This window comes from Saccoglossus kowalevskii, chromosome 7 (genome assembly GCF_978046115.1).
Source record: "Saccoglossus kowalevskii chromosome 7, keSacKowa6.1, whole genome shotgun sequence".
NCBI classification, from domain to species: Eukaryota; Metazoa; Hemichordata; class Enteropneusta; family Harrimaniidae; genus Saccoglossus; species Saccoglossus kowalevskii.
Window position 1 is genome coordinate 32613133 of NC_140647.1, and position 19836 is coordinate 32632968.

The 19836-nt window shown below is 36.1% G+C and overlaps 1 protein-coding gene, 1 long non-coding RNA gene and 1 pseudogene across 2 annotated transcripts; 1 reads left to right on the forward strand and 2 right to left on the reverse strand.

The window, feature by feature from the left end:
- Window positions 1-1155: 1155 nt before the first annotated feature.
- LOC146740943 (KRAB domain-containing protein 2-like) lies at window positions 1156-2532 on the reverse strand. Its single transcript, XM_085501915.1, has 2 exons — window positions 2466-2532; window positions 1156-1799 (listed from the first exon to the last, which is right to left on the reverse strand). Exons 1-2 carry the CDS (start codon window positions 2530-2532, stop codon window positions 1156-1158), a joined length of 711 nt encoding a protein of 236 aa, XP_085358041.1.
- A 4188-nt stretch (window positions 2533-6720) lies between these two features.
- LOC144360047 (uncharacterized) lies at window positions 6721-8367 on the forward strand. Its single transcript, XR_013422139.2, has 2 exons — window positions 6721-6822; window positions 8307-8367. It is a non-coding gene; the product is annotated as an uncharacterized LOC144360047 (long non-coding RNA).
- On the reverse strand, window positions 7796-7911 carry LOC144360049 (U6 spliceosomal RNA; annotated as a pseudogene).
- Window positions 8368-19836: the final 11469 nt, after the last annotated feature.

Sequence of the window (19836 nt, forward strand, 5' to 3'; positions counted from 1 at the left end):
ATAACCACCTACTTTCTCAGTGACGTCACCGTCTTGTTTATCAGTGCCTACTTCTGTGTCATTCACTTCCAATTGCTCATTGTTGTTAAAGTTCTTAGGTCTGATTGGTATTTGATTTGATGTATTAAAAACTTGATATTGCACGACTTATAACATCTCCTTGAATGCTGTAGTAGTGTTCACCTTGATTCTCTGAATCATGTGCCAGCCATAAAGTTGGAATATTATCATCATATGTTCCATACGGTGAAATAAGTCTTGTTCCTCCAGGTCCAATTGACGAAAATATTATGAAATGCACATTAAACATCTGGGAAACTCGTGATACAGTGATATGATCACCATGTGTTCCAGTTTGAGACATTGATTGTAGGTATGCGTCCAAATTGTTCATACCCCAAAAATGAGCAAGTGATGTTCCGTTGGCATTATATGGTTGAGCTCTGAGATCATCCACAATTTCCTGTCGCAGTGTCTGTGGAGATCGAAAAATACCAATATTGTTGAGTTGGTCTGCAATAGCAGAAAACTGACAATCGCCATTAGGCTCCGGATCCAGATGCACGATAAATCCATACCTGTTAATCCAATCTCCTCTACTCTGCGGAATATAGTATTTCTTCTTGTTTTCCACAAGACTAGGAGCCATTTTTTTGCGTTTACGTTCAGCCGCTCGAGTCAAACTGGTGATGTCCTTTACAGAAAACCAACTAATTTTAATCAAGTCCTTGTCATTAAACATAATCTTGTATCTGGCGATATGTAGATTTCTTGACAGAATCCGACCCTTCCTGATGTAGTCTTGCCTTGGCCTTTTGGGGGGATGACGCACATGCACTAAAACCTCTTTGTCTATCTTGTATACTGAGGGTGATTGACGTCTTATCCCACTGGATACCATCTGAGCATTGTATTTCTCATTTGACTGAGATACTTTTGCAAACATGCATATACGTTTCTCAGTGACTTTGTGCAGATCTTTTTTTCACATGTTTCAATTCTAATATTGTTCGGATTTCTCCCACCTAGCTTGTACTTCATTCGGTTATTTTGGCGTCCAAAATAAACCGTAAACGATGTCATGTAGCATAATGCTCGCCGTGCTGCATTATTCATAATGAGACAGTATTCAGGAAGTTCCTCCACCCAATTTGATCATTTCATCTGTAATAAATCATACAAAATCTTCTTTCTAATAGTACGATGGCTTCTTTCACATTTACCCTGACTTTGGGGGTGATATGGAGAGCTTCGAACGATTTTAACATTCAGTTTGTTCATCAACTTCAGCACACTTCCATGAAATTCCTTCCCATTGTCATTCTGCAAGACTCTCGGCGGGACATGCTCTCTATATATGGTTTTTAAATGATCAGCAATTTCACTGCTCTTTTTGGAAGTTAAAGGACGCAACCACAAGTACCTACTGAACACGTCAATTAGTGACATGATGTATCTGTACTTCTGATTACCAAGCCAAAGCTCATCCGGATGCATATCGACCAGATCGATTTGATGCCTTTTCTGTATCCCACGGGCGGTTATGTGTTTAAAAACTGGCGTGTTCGTGAAACGTGCTTTCAAGCGTGTATGAGTTCGCGATTGATCTAATATAGATTGTATTCTTTCCTCACTGATTCCATTGTAAGTTTGACGAATATGATATTTTAGTTTCCTACCACCATATCCTTTTGTTTCATTAAACGCTTTTTCTACACACGTTTTTATTGCACTTTCTCGTATAACTAGATTGTTGTCATAGTAAATCTTACCATGGCGTAGACAGTATTTATTACGACCTGCAAATAGGAAGAAGATAGTCTCAATATTGGCTACATCACTGATTCAGTTAAGAAAATAAGAATAATAGTAGATAGTATCTACTTGCACACTACTTGACTATTGTCTGTTGTTTTATATTTTGTAGACAGAACGGTGCTTACAATTATAAAATACGCTGGATGGGACGGTATATTTAGAATAAATTTATCTGCACAGGGGGAAATGGTGATTATTACGGAAAAAATAGACTGGATAGATAGATAGATAGATAGCCTCCCCCAATCAACACCCATCACTATAGTGAGAAAGATCAAGCTTTCAAAACTGAAGAAACAATGCTTGCAGTTTTCTCAATAGTCAGTCTATATAGAAAATCTACTATTTCGTTTGTTTTAATCTTTCTTTCTAGTAAATATATATGCTTAGAAACCTCATGTGAGGTTATCTGTAGTTTCATATATTAACATTTCTTTATTATTTTAGGACAAAACTGGTGTTGGTTATTTGAGCAAAAATGTTTCAAGCATCAAGGCTATTCCACCAACTAGACAGTTAGTTAGCAGTACCCCCTCCCCTTGTTTCCAAATGTTCGGACCCGCCAGTGAGTTAAAGGAGAAGTCAAGCCAGACAAAATAATGTTCTCCGGGGAAAGAGCTCCACAAACATAGGAGAATGCAATTTACAGTTTTTGTATATCACTTTTCTTTCTCTAGATATTTGACTTTTCATCAATATTATATAGTCCGCCATCTTGAATTTCCTGCAAAGGATTAAGGGTAAAGTGTAACATCATAACCACAAAATTGAAAAAATGCTTTCATCTATAAGATTAGAAATACTGATGAGCATTAGAAATTACAATGTTACATATACACATAAAGTGAAGATATTGCCACAAACGTAACAAAATAAAAGTCATTATTTTAGTCGTTAAAAATAAAATGACACTTTTTATTCTGCTTTTTGTCGTCAACAGGTTATATATCAACTATCATCGATAAATTGTATACAATATAAGGAAATTTGAGTACTTGGTAGAAAAACACAAAAATGAATATTGTCAGTACTGTTGCCATAACAACTATTTTATATGCACTGGTACATGTATGCTACCATGTTCTAAACTTTCAGCCAATTTGAAGTTCAACTTTTGAAGTTATAGATGCAATCATTTTCTCAATTTATGACAACAGTGGATATGATGTCATACTTTAATCATAATCCTTTGCTCAAGAACTAAGATGGCGGAGTACCTATCTAGAGAATGAAAAGTGATATAAATAAACTGTAAATTGCTTGCTCTTACATTTGTCAAGCTCTTTCATCTAGTAGTGTTATGTTGTTAGCCTTGACTTTACCTTTAAAGGGCGGTAGTCGTCGTGCCGCGTCCTGTTCAATATGGGACTCATGGCGACGTATACAACGCGTGTAAAAGACATTGTTTAATTACATGAAATTCGAACACGCGCTGCGCGACGACTTTAAGTCTGGGATCTAAATGGCATAGTCTCAGGGATATTAATATTTGAGCAACCCGTGCACAAGTTAATTGCTAAAAAGTTCGTCACGATATACATTGAGTGTATGTACAGCCAGAAGTAGGATTATTATAGCTAACCGATTTTGACTCACTTACACAGGTCACGACTCTACTCTACTCACAAAAGACGCGTGCCGGAAATGGATACGAATGGTCAGATGTAACACGTTATGCATCGCACTGTTAGCTTCCGATACCTGTTTAGTAGTGACTAAGAATGATTGTGCTGAGTGAAATCTGCAAGCGAATTTAATTATGCTTTGTTGTCATGACAATTATACCAGGGGGGGGGTCATAAAAAGTAAATGTAGACACAGCCCAGGAGGCGGGGCAGACACTACAGTACGAAAGAAAACAGCAGTCAGAGCCAGCCTGGCGGTGTAAGTGAACGTGGAGAATACATCCATCTCTGCGTGGTGTGCATGTTACTCGCCTAGTCGACGGACCTTGTCTAGGACAGTGGCAGACTAGACTCGTATACTACGTGTAATTTTACGAATTAATCTACAAGAAACTAGGCCTGGTTTCGAGTTAAATTTACGTGTAGCAAAGTTTCTACTATAGCCCGACAGAAGCCGGTAATTATTGCACTCATTACACACATATTAGGCTAGGGATTATTGGCTGTGTTTTAAATATTATTTATGGTAATTATTTGTGTAATTTATTGGCGAAAATATTGTATTCTTATTTGCGGAAGTGCTAGGATTGTAATAGCATTGTATTTTATAACAGCCCGTTAAATAGTGTCGTCGTTCTGTATGTATGTTGGGGAGCTTTTCACACCCTGAATCAGTCAGTTTTGTTGATGTTTATATGGGTTGCCTATGTGTGGTAATTTTTCTCTGGTACAGCGAATTCACGTTTCCCTGTGTACTAAAGATATCGTAAAATTGTTGTACAATTAAAACATATTTTGCGACATTACTGCGTATTTCATTGTGTGCACGGGCCACCAACCCATCAGCTGGCTTATTTCGATATTATAATTTGAAAAGTGCTAGAGAGCCCACATCATGAAGTGAATTAACTGTGATCGGTCGCTAGCCTACCTCGTGACATTTATGTGGTATGAGGTGTACTATTAGAAACTCTGGGGCGATGGCAGAAAAAATATGATTTTTTCCCCTTCACTTACATTTATGCTATTTTTTTCCGTGTTTTTTCCTATGCAAGCCCCGTGGTTTCTAACGGATGACCCTTAAAAGATTGAAATGAAATAAACCACTGTATACGATTTGGCATGATTCCCAAGCAGTGGGATTTTTGCCGGTCAAGCTGATGGACTAATACAAGCAAAATTGCCGTTTCAATCACTCTCGGCAAATTTGCATGCAGTTGTTACACCCATTTACCTCGATAGAATTTGACGATAGCTGACTTCTGTGTCGTTGTTCGGTCTGATACTGGGACATCAAACGACCCATCTAACAAAGAGCCTCCACATGGGTAAAAAACGAAGTGCGAAGTACCCGTTTTAAAAGGTGTAAAAATCGAAGTGATGCTTTTTAAAAACTGTAAAAAAACGAAGTGAAAATCTTATAAAAATTGTAAAAGTGACCTGTTTGAGTTATAGAAAGTGAATATCGATGTGATTATTTTATAAAATTGGGAAACTGAAGTGAATTTCTTATAAATATGGAAGCGATACAAATATCATACATGGCATACATTGCCGAACATCGCCGGCTTCGCACAACAAAATCTTGCTTGATAATAAAAGGGACTAAAAGCGTAATATGTTACCCGCATATTTATTCGCTTGTCAAATGACGGTCAAGTACCCTACAACAATCAGAATGCATGTAATGAAGATGTCTAGCTCTGACGTCTATCGCGATTGCGCATGTCTGTTAAGTCTAAAACGGAACAATTTTGCAGACGAACTGGTGGTCGGAACGACTGACGAGCGCTGACAGTACTGCATGACTACGCATAAAAAGGTTAGTTTACTGATTTTGTTTACCCATTTTGCTGTTTATTTCCTCAGCCATGTGTTTCTTTCAGCCAATTTGAAGTTCAACTTTTGAAGTTATAGATGCAATCATTTTCTCAATTTATGACAACAGTGGATATGATGTCATACTTTAATCATAATCCTTTGCTCAAGAACTAAGATGGCGGAGTACCTATCTAGAGAATGAAAAGTGATATAAATAAACTGTAAATTGCTTGCTCTTACATTTGTCAAGCTCTTTCATCTAGTAGTGTTATGTTGTTAGCCTTGACTTTACCTTTAAAGGGCGGTAGTCGTCGTGCCGCGTCCTGTTCAATATGGGACTCATGGCGACGTATACAACGCGTGTAAAAGACATTGTTTAATTACATGAAATTCGAACACGCGCTGCGCGACGACTTTAAGTCTGGGATCTAAATGGAATAGTCTCAGGGATATTAATATTTGAGCAACCCGTGCACAAGTTAATTGCTAAAAAGTTCGTCACGATATACATTGAGTGTATGTACAGCCAGAAGTAGGATTATTATAGCTAACCGATTTTGACTCACTTACACAGGTCACGACTCTACTCTACTCACAAAAGACGCGTGCCGGAAATGGATACGAATGGTCAGATGTAACACGTTATGCATCGCACTGTTAGCTTCCGATACCTGTTTAGTAGTGACTAAGAATGATTGTGCTGAGTGAAATCTGCAAGCGAATTTAATTATGCTTTGTTGTCATGACAATTATACCAGGGGGGGGGGGGTCATAAAAAGTAAATGTAGACACAGCCCAGGAGGCGGGGCAGACACTACAGTACGAAAGAAAACAGCAGTCAGAGCCAGCCTGGCGGTGTAAGTGAACGTGGAGAATACATCCATCTCTGCGTGGTGTGCATGTTACTCGCCTAGTCGACGGACCTTGTCTAGGACAGTGGCAGACTAGACTCGTATACTACGTGTAATTTTACGAATTAATCTACAAGAAACTAGGCCTGGTTTCGAGTTAAATTTACGTGTAGCAACGTTTCTACTATAGCCCGACAGAAGCCGGTAATTATTGCACTCATTACACACATATTAGGCTAGGGATTATTGGCTGTGTTTTAAATATTATTTATGGTAATTATTTGTGTAATTTATTGGCGAAAATATTGTATTCTTATTTGCGGAAGTGCTAGGATTGTAATAGCATTGTATTTTATAACAGCCCGTTAAATAGTGTCGTCGTTCTGTATGTATGTTGGGGAGCTTTTCACACCCTGAATCAGTCAGTTTTGTTGATGTTTATATGGGTTGCCTATGTGTGGTAATAATATGTGCTTGATAATAAAAGGGACTAAAAGCGTAATATGTTACCCGCATATTTATTCGCTTGTCAAATGACGGTCAAGTACCCTACACCAATCAGAATGCATGTAATGAAGATGTCTAGCTCTGACGTCTATCGCGATTGCGCATGTCTGTTAAGTCTAAAACGGAACAATTTTGCAGACGAACTGGTGCTCGGAACGACTGACGAGCGCTGACAGTACTGCATGACTACGCATAAAAAGGTTAGTTTACTGATTTTGTTTACCCATTTTGCTGTTTATTTCCTCAGCCATGTGTTTGAGTTGGTCTGTAAAACTGGACAGGGCCTGTGATTTGGCAAATCGGGCGAGAGAAAAATCGATCGCCTGACCAAAAAAATAAACACTGCTTTAACGGTCTTTAAAAACAAATATGCCGATCGTTTATGGTACAAATGATTACAGTTGTTCCCCCACTGTTTAGTAGAGCTCACTGGCGACGACATCCATAATCATAGGCAACATGACTGCCCCACATGGCCGATGCATGAATGATGGAGAGGTGAAAAGCAAAACTGTCTGCTATCCGTGTTGTACGAATCGCCCACTGTGATTGGTCGTTATTTTTATTCTTGGCATCACAGAACGAATCAGGTTTCATGTTACACGGTTACATTACAGTTTGCAGACATCCCAAATGACCGGTTGTGTTTCTGTTTACCGTGAAATTTATGTTTGGCCATATGAAATAAACTCTTGTCACTGAATAATGCCATCTGGCCATGGGTTTAATACAGTATACAATGCCATGACAACTGGGTAATTAGATAGGGTTTTCATTTTATTTTATTTTTAATTTGTTTTTCATTGCACTCTTTGGTGATTAATACAATAATCGTAATAATGTATAATCATGGTCGAACTTCAAATCCAATTTGGTTTTAATGATAGATTTTTCCAAATTGACAAAGTCAATAGACAGTAGGCAGTAAAATTAATTAAAAATCACAGCTCTGTCGGAATGACCATAGCTAATTTGCATAAAATAAAAAAAACCTGCTAATTTGCCTAAAATAAGTGTTTGGATTTCCTCGAAAATTTGGTTAGGTAGGTTTACCGAAAACAAGCAATTTTTGTTTCTTTCGGGGGAAAGTTAGGGGTCTTTTGAGGCAAACATTGAGGTGAAACATTGAGGTGAAACATTGTCTCTTATTTGGATATGCATGTACTAACTAAGACAACTTGTTTACACAGGCTTCACGAATTTGCGTGTCATCCTTGCGCAGGGGCCATGCTAATCTTCTCTGTATTGTCAATAGACAGTAGGCAGTAAAATTAATTAAAAATCACAGCTCTGTCGGAATGACCATAGCTAATTTGCATAAAATAAAAAAAAACTGCTAATTTGCCTAAAATAAGTGTTTGGATTTCCTCGAAAATTTGGTTAGGTAGGTTTACCGAAAACAAGCAATTTTTGTTTCTTTCGGGGGAAAGTTAGGGGTCTTTTGAGGCAAACATTGAGGTGAAACATTGTCTCTTATTTGGATATGCATGTACTAACTAAGACAACTTGTTTACACATTCAGGTGATGTTTTGGTGATGATCTGTGCACTTTTAGGTGGTATTTTTCAGCCACCAAATATTTATTTCAGTCAACAAGAGCATGCATAAGGAGTGTATTAAAAGTTTCCCAATATTGGACAGGGTACTGTAACATTATATTAATACATAAAATGTGTAATTTCAGGCTAAGTATGGATGAAGAAAATAACCAAAGAAGTAGGAGGAAGAGGAAGAAAAAAGAAAAACACCACTACCATAGGAGTCACAAGCACAGCCAGCACAGTTGCAAGCCATAAAATACGGCTGTAGAAACAGAAACATTGTGTCCCTATTGTGCTATATGTTGTCTGTCTAATAAACAGTTATTTACATTATGTGACCATTTGTAGATTATATTTTAAATAGGTGGTTCCAAAGTTTTAAGGTAGCATGAAGGGAAATACAAGTTATAGTTTAATTGAGATTAGGACTTTCCTCGCCAGTTACTAAGCATGCAGTTATGGCAATGTATATGTTTTCAGAAAGCTGAGATATAGCAGAATACGATCATATATGTTTCGTATTGATATTTGCTCAGGGGATTAAGTTACAATTGTTCCCGTGAACCTCCTAAATATAGAGTATTTTTGCGGGATTGGCTGTTTCTCGGTGTTCCTTTTTTAGCTCCGCTGTCATCCGTTGTCGTCCGTGTCAATGTTTTACTTTTTCGACTTCTTCTTGAAAACTATAAGCCTGAATGCTTTGATATTTGGTGTATATGTACCTTGGGTAGACCTCTCTCAGATTTGTTCATTTCATGATGATATCTTCAATTCTCTAATTTTGGTGAATATTTTTGTCATTTTTGGTAAAAAGTGATATTTTCGACTTCTTGTTAAAAACCGCAAGTCCAATTGCTTTGATATTACATATATAGGTACTACATGTGGACCTCTCTCAGATTTGTTCATTTCGTGATGATATCTTCAATTCTCTAATTCTGATGAATATTTTTGTCATTTTTGGTAAAAAGTGATATTTTCAACTTCTTGTTAAAAACCTCAATTCTGATTGCTTTGATATTACATATATAGGTACTACATGTGGACCTCTCGCAGATTTGTTCATTTCATGATGATATCTTCAATTTTCTAATTTTGATGAATATTTTTGTTATTTTTGGTAAAAAGTGATATTTTCAACTTCTTGTTAAAAACCGCAAGTCCAATTGCTTTGATATTACATATATAGGTACTACAATGTGGACTTCTCTCAGATTTGTTCATTTTGTAATGATATCTTTAATTCTCTAATTTTGGTGAATATTTTTGTCATTGTTGGTAAAAAGTGATATTTTTGACTTCTTGTTAAAAACAGCTAGTCCGATTGCATTGATATTATACATATTGTTCATTTTCTAATGATAACTTTAGTTCTTAATTGAAATGTGCATTGCTAACAGCGGAGCTATCTCAGCCGAGAGGCTGCTTGTTCTATGTTTCTGATCTTTTCACTGCTGCTTTATAAGATAATGATCTTTGAAAATTCGTCTCGAAATTTGTATGTGCCTCATAGTTCTGGAGATAAAATCTGTTGAACTTTATAGACTAAATTTTCATGTTCTCAAGGCCATAACTCAACGTCAAGGGCTCACATAAACATCCATGAGACATATTTGAGCCCATTTTGTGGCGAATAGATTGTGGAATTTGTACATCATTCGCGCAGAGAAAAGTGTTAAAAGATGTCATCTTCAATAGTTATGATAGTCAAAAATTAGTTTCCATAAAAACTAAAGAAATGTCCACTCCTTTTTGACGCCGGAAAAATGTCAGTCGTGGAGTTGCATTTTGGATTCATGCACTTATAGTAAAAATGGCTCCCCAGCCATGGCGTATGTTCGTGTTTTCAGCCAAAACGACATTCCCCTTTTTACAATAATGACACATCAATATTTCACTGTCAATTTTATTTACAGACTGTAATTCTACCATTAACAAGTGTCTGTATCTAGATTTCCATCCTGACAATCACTCAGAACTTTTGTTGTAACTGTCGACAGGCTCTTCTTCAAACCACTCTGCGGGCTGACTATAATATGAGCCCAGGTCACTTTCATTTATGTTTACTACCAACTACATTTTTTGGGAATAAACTTAAATTACGCACCAAATGCATTGCGCACAGTAAATTTGGACCAAAGATAAAGAAAGTACACAATATAATGTTTCATAATCCAAATTTTTTTGAAAAATGTTTTTTTTTTCTAGTTTTTCCCCTCTCGCTACCTTAAGTACTCCTTGGTGAGCTCAATTACACAAAAAGTTTTTATGATATATTTTTGTTTTAATTTGGACTTTAAAACATATTTTTGGTGTTTTTTTGTCATTTTTGGTCAAAATTAATATTTTGGACCTTTGTGAGCTTGATTACATGAAAGGTTTTGATGCAGTGTATTTGAGAGTAATATATCTTATAAAGCCACGCGCGATTCAGACCTGATTAAAATTTGGGCTTTGAAATGTGTATTTTTGGTGCGTTTTTTGTCAGTTTTTGTCAAAATTGATATTTAGGACTTGTGTGAGCTTAATTACAGTAAAAGATTTGATGCAATGTATTTGAGAGTGATAGCTCTTATTGAGCATCTGATTATAAATTGGGCTTTCAAACATGTATATTTGGGGAATATATTGTCAAAAACATTCTCAGTTTTGGTCAACCTCCGATACAAATACATGTAGACTACAAATGTAATTCCCTGGGGACACAAAATTATAAAACAATATCAAGTGTTGAAACTTGCAATTGAGTAGTTCAGTTTCAAGTTTCTTCTTCTGTAACATGACTCCAGGAGATTTCTACCTATTTAAGCTTGTCAGGTCACTGAATTAGTTTATTGCACTATCATATTCTTGTTTTTGAAATTTATTATAAGTATTAATGATTATTGATAATATTACTTGCCAACTCAGAATATAAATAAACTACGGCATGGCTAAAATAGTGTCCCTATGTTTACAACATTTCATCCTGCTTTAAAACAGAAAGTAACATGAAAAATCTTGTTTATGTAACAATTATGAATGTTCAAGAAATTTAAATAAATGATTGCGTCATGATAAATGTCTATTGTATGCATTTGTTTCCGAACTTCAAAGATGATATTACTAGTCTATTTGCAGGGAAAGAGTTTATAATATGCTTCTCATTTACCAGTAGTCACGCAAATAAAATGCATGTAGTCACATATCTTTGGTCGAATCATGAACTCCTGCACATGCATCATGTCCTCAATATGAGATGTATGTGCTTAAGATGAAAAAAACAAAACAATATATAGCTGAGTTACGACTGGATGCACAGAAGGTATATTGTATATGCCGGTTTTTCGACTACTGATAATTCAAATCGGGGACTAACAGAAACAGCAGTACAATCTATAGTGCTTTATTAGTATGAAGATTGTTCACCCTGATAACATCTGTAATGAAATAAATCATTGTATTTGAAATGCAACGTTTCTAGTTACTGAGTAATATTAATTAGTACAATAATTGAATGCTTATATAAAGTGAAGTGAAGAATATTTATGTTATAAAAAATGAAGTGAATTGATTTTTGTTTATAAAATGTGAAGAGTGAAGCTGCAGAAATCCATAAAAAGTGAAGTGGGAAGAAGCCATATTATTTTTTACCCATGTGGAGGCCCAACAAAGATTGGATTGTAGAATAAGCTTCATTCGATAATGGCCTCTTTCCATATCCTATGGTCGTATGGATCACAATAGCCATTAGTGAAATGAGAAAGTAAAGGCGGAACATATTTACTCTGAACATTTTAACTTGGCAGTTGTATCAGTGTATACGAAGGTATTCTAACGGAAGTGAGGACCTACTATGTCACCCATACATTCAGAGAAAGTCATACATGTCGTTCGAAGGCGCGAAATTTTCTGACCCGGAAGTTATATTTGTTGTTCATAATAGAGCGTTAACAGGTTCCGTTACTATCAGAGGGCGCTGTCAATGTTTTGTCGTGACACAAGATTCATTTACAGCGATCCCATTCTCATGATTGTAATTAACTCGGATACTTCATTTTTCTGGAAATTATATATTAACCCATTTTTGTATTACAGATGGCAACTTGTGAAAGTTATTATATTTATTGTTAATGAGACGGCGAGCCCACCATTGACAAATCTAAATAATTGGGATCATAAATTAAATTAAAAAAACATGTCAGAACAGCTTTCTAATCGTTTCAACATTTTAATAAACATTCCTATAAATATACTGTTTTTCTTTATGATTATCGTGAAATACACATATTTCGCCGGATTGTTGTTACTTTCATCACAAAAACAATAACATTCACAACTAAAATAAGAATTCTGGCTCAGAGTTGGTGCCATTTGGAACTGATCTTTGTTTGGGTGGTACGTCACTGGCACTATGATTTTAGCTAATGTTGAAAGATAGTTTATTGTACAAGGAGATACTTGGCTGATTTCCAAAACGACGTTATTATATAACCAAAACTTGTACTGAAATATACTATTCCACATGTATGAACAAATAAATTTGGAAAATTTTAAATTGGTTAATTTGAGCAAAGTAGCTGTCAGCTTTATACTCTACACACTGTTATGCATGCATGCCATAAACACGCTCTATCGATGTTTGGTTGTAGATCACCAATTCCGTCAAGAGTATTTTCCATGTCGTTCACATGACTCAAAACAGTTTGTCGGGTCCATAAAATGAGTGGTGGCGTTGTGTACATTGTTCGATATGTGTTGACTACTCCCACGCACGGTTCGAGATGTGTTTCAATTTGTATATGCAATATTTACAGACGACACCTTACTATGACAATGAGTACAAGGTATTATCAAACATGATATTGATGACATCGATATGAAGTCGATTTTATTTATTTTTTAAGGTAGCGGGACTATTATTTGCATACTTGTTTTCATCCTCTAATTATGACTAAATGACTACAAATAGACCCAGGAAAGTATATATTTTTAGAATCGCCAGACTTCAAGGTTTTTACAAGTGTATTTTGCATGCCCGTATCTTCATTCTACGACGCGTTACTCAACCAAAGGTGAAAAATTACTTTTTCTGTAAAAAAAATAATTACGCATTGATGCTGGCGATCAGAAGTATTTTTTTCACTTTTCCTAGTTGTTCAATAGTCTGGTAAATTGAATGTGTCTGGTCAGTTTTATTCAAGCAACGTGTTTTAAAAAATAGTGTCCTGAATTTCAATTATTGTTTTAGTCGCATTGCCCCCAACTCAAACCACAACTCGTTGGTAAATAATCGATGAAATAGTTTGTCTGGACACATTCAAGTTCCTCTCACTGTCACCTTAAAGCTGTGAAAATTTGGTGTTAATCCGACGACAATAAGTATACGTTATTTTTTGTTAAAGACCTTGTATTTTGAAAAACATAACTCCTAGAAAACGTCCATGAAGGAACAGCAAAGATTTTCAAGCTTGTTTATCGGCACAATCAATTTGTTTTCCCATCAAGGTCTGTTTTAACATGTGTAGGGACATCCAAATGTGTAAGGCTATTGGAAACCAAAAAATAAAGGAATGGGATAGCTATAATTGGATAAATTCGGCATATGAAAACACCAAAATCAATGATTTTTTTCAGTGGCTGTGTGACCTTGTGTCTGACACATTCATATGCAAATGACTAATCTGTGAAACAAATAGGGTAGGAGAAAAACCACTCAAATGTTTGGAAACACTAATTGTGTGTCAGATAGCTACTAATAACACATCCTAACATTGCTTTGTCTTGAGTTTATCTTTGAAACTTATAGGCACACAGATTAAACCTGTGTTGTTGATTTTGGAAAACACTACTGAGGCTGCCTTGCTTCCCTTCAGAAAATCTACATTTTAACCAACTTACATGACATTCTATGTTATGTTGACTTTATCACATGAAAGTTTATAGTGCATTTCATCAATTAATAAATAAATGTGAAAATCGTAATTTTCAACACAAATAATAGTCTCGCTACCTTAAGTGCAAATGTTCCAGTTATATCACTGCCTGTTCTCACATGTACACCGATGTGGGGGTGATGAAGACTATAGTAGTGGGTATTCACATCATTAACACATAATATTTTGCGTTTCACAAAATGTAAACACATTTTACACCCTCTCAAAATGATCATCCATATTTTCTTGGGAGGCCACATAATTCTTAATGTCTTCATGGCAACCCCGAAACCAATCTTTGAACATGAAGATATGCAATCAATATCAGGAGGCTGGACGTGTCTCCTAGAGTGTATGAACACTTCAGTAAATTTTATAGTTAAATTGCAGCTAAAAACAATCAAAATAATTTGTGTTTGATGGTATGATATAAAATACAGTGAATTCCATATCGTTCTAGAAAATGCGAACAATTTCAATGCAAATATACGTATTATTACATTATCGGTAATTATCTTGTTACGTTATCAGTTGGAAAAAAATCTATTACATTATCAGTTATTTGCTGTTACGATATCGGTTGCCTTTTTGTTACACTATTGGTTGCGAGTTGTTACATTATCGGTTTTTATTACAATATCGGTTAATTCGTATTACATTATCGGTTAATGATACATTATCGGGAATTTATTACATTTTCGGGTCCAACAGGCCTCTTTTTACCTTTGCGCATACGTTATGATTGATAAAAAAAAAAATGCTGACTCGTTGTCGGAAATTACCTTTTAATTTGTGAACAGGTCGACCAGCTGTAACATTATCTGCTCAACAAAGTATCTTGCAAAGTATCTTGGGACAAGTTATGTTCTATGTGAATACTGGTAACCGGGAGATAATCATCAAACGACACGACTACATCGGTTGGTCTGATCGTAGTCGCTGCACCGTGTGCGTAACTAACGCTGATAGCGTGAATTTCTCTTACTAATTTTAAATTTAGTATTAAGAGGTTATGCGATGTCATAACATCAAATGATGTCGTTATAATTGTATTTTATTATTCCGAAATTACTTTATTACAAAAAAGTGAAAAACAAGAAAATTCTCTGACTGAGCAAACTTTGGGGAGGATTGTCAAATTGTTGTTGAACTGTGTTTAGCAGTGGGGTTTTTAGCATGGTAAACCAAGACTTGGTTATGCTGACATTTTTGATTTATCATAGAACCTCTGATTTGAATAAAACTCGAGAATATGAAGCTATGGTATGTGGTATTGCGACGGCTCTGAACAGTTTGCTCACAAACCAACCCATGTTATCCCTGACAGATAAAGTGACAAATACAAAGAACAAGCCGGTAGGCTGGTTGGCGATCCGCTCCGCTCAAAAACAAGCAACATGTTTTTGGCTGTTTCCATGGCGTGACATAAACGTGAAGCTAACGTCGGTTTATAACTAATACGAAGTTCGCAAACACCATTCAGTCATTAGAAGTCACTTAAGTTTATCACTAGGACCACAATCACTCTCCTAGTCAAGTGACTGTGTTAGGACGTATTCTGCTGTTACATTTATTATTTTCAACCGTTTTGAGATAGCATTTTCTAGAATAAAGCGTTTCCTGTAAATGCTGGAAAGCGTAATAACGAAATGGTAAATATTTCCTTAAATTGCAGTGTGTTGACCTTCATAACAATATACTTCATTATGCAAAACACTAGTCACGGTGAGTTATTTAAATATACGACTCCTAATCGAAAAATATGACCACAGTCCAGAATTTCAGACGGATATTAAGCAACCTAAGAGCATATCAGAAGCATTTACTCTAAAATATAAAAAATAACTGCAGTCAAAAGTCAAGAATACCAGCAAATAAAGAACTCTGTCCCACAATCCTTTGTGCCCGTTATTACGGACACGCGCAAAAAACTGTACCACGCTTGTCAAATCTGGGTCAAATATACAGTACGTTACTATCTTGCCACAGATTGTTTAGGAGTGGAGTGTTCGGTGACCATTGAATAAGCCCGTGATTCATATTTTATGTGTATTAATTTATTCATCAATTTTCGTGACTGACAGTACTGCCCAAATTTTAGTAAAAAAAAACGCAACTGGTGAAACGGAAGAGCATCGCCAGGCGATGGACGTAGGGCTCTTTGGCAACGACCGCATAGAGGTCAAAATACGCGTTCTATTTTTACACGTTAAATTTGGCTTTGCCGTTTCGCCCCCTCCTGAATGTTCTACTTTCGCAGCCTAATCGCAGGTTTTTCGAAAAACGTCGAAAAAACACAAGAATTAGTAGAAATGTTCCTGTTTTAGGCGGATTATTGATGGAGAATAATGTCTTTATTACAAAAATGCTGAAAAACCGTGAGTTGTTGCCTTAGTTATTTTTTTATTGGCGAAAAACTGCGAACTCGGCACACCCAGTGACACTGATGCCAGCTGACTGTGTACAAAACTGGTAGGAGGTAATACATTTGGGGCGAAAGAATTCAAAAATCAGTTTTTAGATGTTGGAATGGCAGTGGTGGGCCAGGATTGTTTTCCAATTAGTGACGGCACGACCTACCTGTGAAGTATGAACAAAACCAGCCGAGCCGAAAAAATCACAGAGGAGTTACAAGCCGTTGCTGGTGAAAAGTTACCCCAAATTTGGGGTCAAATTTCTCGGTAATGAAAACAGATATCAAAAATTCAAATAGTAACTTTGTGCCCACACTCAAGCTGAGTAGAATGAGCTATGTCTGAAGTGTTTTATCCCAAATTTGTAGGAGGAGATACATTTGGCGCGAAGCTATCCAAAAATCAGTTTTTTGGCTGTTGCTATGGCAACGGTGGGCCAAAAAAATTTTCCAGATTTTTCCTTATAACTAGGGTTAAGGTGTGACCTACCTGCCAAGTTTGAACGAAATCGGCCAAGCCAAAAAAATCACAGAAGAAATAATACGTGAACACTGGAACACTGGAAATGTACACACACAGACACACACACACACACACAAAACGACAAAAGTGATTATAAGGGCAATCCTAGCGGAGCGGATCGCCAACAAAAGTGATTATAAGGGCAATCCTAGCGGAGCGGATCACCAATATTTATAGGCAGTAAGCAACATAAGAAGCATTCAACAACGCCACCATCGGCCATTTTTTCGTTTTGGCCAATATCCAAAAGGAACGCTCGCTCGCACGTTTCCTTGGTTTCCGCCATAAAGAAGAAATATTTAGCGAAACTATAATATAGACGGGGTATGACACAGTCTGTTTCAATTTCGGACACATACGGAGATCTTTCTGATTGAGCAACATCATTTTTCAAATTTATAAATGTTTCGTTTTTTTTTCTTTCTACCAAAAGCATTACATGTAAAAGTAACAAACACAGACTGGGAAGATGTTTCACTGCCACCCTGTAAAGTATTTTCATGTCCTTATTAATTAATACGACTATTAAACTTTAATATAACAAAATATTTTGAAAACATTATTTTCAGAATAGAAGACAACAATAAGTATGACCTACAGAAAAAAGAATTGATCTCGAATAATAGAAGGCACAGTGAATATTAGGAATATTATTGCTAAATTATAGCTACACGGTCACACTATATCATATTTTTTCACGATCCTGCAAATATTCAAAATACTAGTATGACAAAACATCCCCACCATAGAAACCAATGGTGAATTTAATACTGAGAAAGCAGTCGTCATTTTTATTTTTGTTTTCTCAAAAACCAGTATGATGATCATACCGTTTTTCGTCACAATACATGCCATTGATAATCACCGTTTGAATTGTACGCTTAACCGCCCATTACAAAATACCCATAATTCACTGAAATATACATTACAATCATTGACGTAGCAGTATTCCTTGAACAGCTTTAATGGCGCTGCTCGTCGCGTCATGCATGTGTAATAGAAAATAACAAGTACATTGTACGAGTTTTTACCTAGGCGCGACTTGCACTAATTATCGCCGATGACTCCTTCAATACCTTCTAATCACCTGAAAATACCTAATAGTGTCCGTCTTTCTTTTTTTGGACCTATTCTCCTCTTTACTCCGCGTGACATTGTTGTATATAATAAATGCATCTCGTGTTATAAAATAGCTGATATGTTGCGTATAAACGGCGTTTTAAATTCATGGAGGTAGCTCCATGGGGAAATGAAGTACACAGGAAACGAAACTGGTCTTCCCGAAACATAGTTTGCATACTACTGTTAAGCCCCAGCGATCAATCAACATTAATTAAGCAAGATTTATGCAAATTAAACAGTTAAAGTAAAACCATGGCACATGTATTTGTTTTCAATAATTTAAACCTTGTTTATAAGGTGTTCTACTCACAATAGAATTTTGAAATTTTCACTCAAGCACAAGGACGCTAGTTCTGCTACATAAAATATTAAAAAAGTGAAATTCAACCTCTAAATGCATTTATTCTGCAACGCCACCTTAAAGCTTGGCAACATTTCAATTTGTAGTATTTGATCTGAACAGGCAAGGTCGCCATCTTTGTTTTTAAAGCGCAGTGGTCGTCGCGCAGCGCGTGTTCGAAATTCATCTAAATAAACAATGTATTTTACACGCGTTGTATACGTCGCTATGAGTCCCATATCGAACAGAACGCGGCACGACGACTGTCGCCCTTTAAGGTAGAAGCCTAGTCATAATTTTTGACAAAATTGATCATAAATCGCATGACGATGTTCATTAGTTCATGAAGCTAATGTCTCATGGTACAATGAAATAGCATTATTGTGTGTGTTGCAGTAATGCTTTTTGAGAAACGTGTCCTAATATTTCTTGAAAATTGTTATTTTTAGAACAATTCCATAGAACACAATGTTAAAGAAAAAATGCATTTTTTGCCACTTTTTAAAACCCGGATTTTTAAAATAATTTAGAACAACAAAAGGTACTCCATCATTAACAATATATGATTTTTTTCAGCCTATGTCACCAAGCTAGATTTTGAGATATTGCATAACATCTCTGCCATAGGAACATGTGGTAAAAGTGTTATAATAGTGTAAAAATGGCGACTTTCCTCTAAAATACTGGCTGGCGACCCCCAACTTTGTTTAGGTCAATATCCTTATATTGCCTTGGAGTACAATTTATTGTGAAATGAATAAATTCTGTGTTTTTTAATTTCTACCTTAATGTTTTCTGAATAGTTCAAAAGTGCGCATGTTCATTGGCGCGTACGTGTATGCAAATTTTTAATGTTCTTTTACAGCCAAAACAAGGTCAGCTTGGACGTTCAGTTGCGAGACGTAACAAAAAAAAAAACGCAGCCAGTGATACATTTTGAAAATAAAAATACAAAATAAACGCAATCAGAGGCGCCGACCACGCGCACGCGCGTTGGTAGTAAATAGAACGCGTTGTGACACAGTCTCACCAGCCTCTTTCACTGACGCAATATAATTATGCTATTTCCCAAATCACTTATATTTAATACATTGACGAAAAACACCACAAGAAAAATGTAAATCAGGCTTGTAATTACTAGTAACTCAACTCGAACGCAATATTCATCTCTGTAAAAGTGGATAAATTCGAACCAGCCAGCTCATGACCGGGGACGTCCGCTCGTCTTCGTTGATAACTTGCCAATTCACCATATTCGTGGTGGTGAACTGTTTAGCTGATTTTTTAAAAGATGGACATTCAATTCGTATTCATCCCAACTTATTTGAATATTCTTTTGGAACTTTGGGACATTGTTCAA

What these genes read in the sequence shown, in the direction of transcription:
- LOC146740943 (XM_085501915.1), bottom strand. Translation starts at nt 2,532, where the DNA reads ATGGCGGACTATATAATATTGATGAAAAGTCAAATATCTAGAGAAAGA. An exon ending in AAAAGTGATATACAAAAACT is followed by an intron (nt 1,800 to 2,465) that starts GTAAATTGCATT and finishes TCCTATTTGCAG; the next exon opens with GTCGTAATAAATACTGTCTA.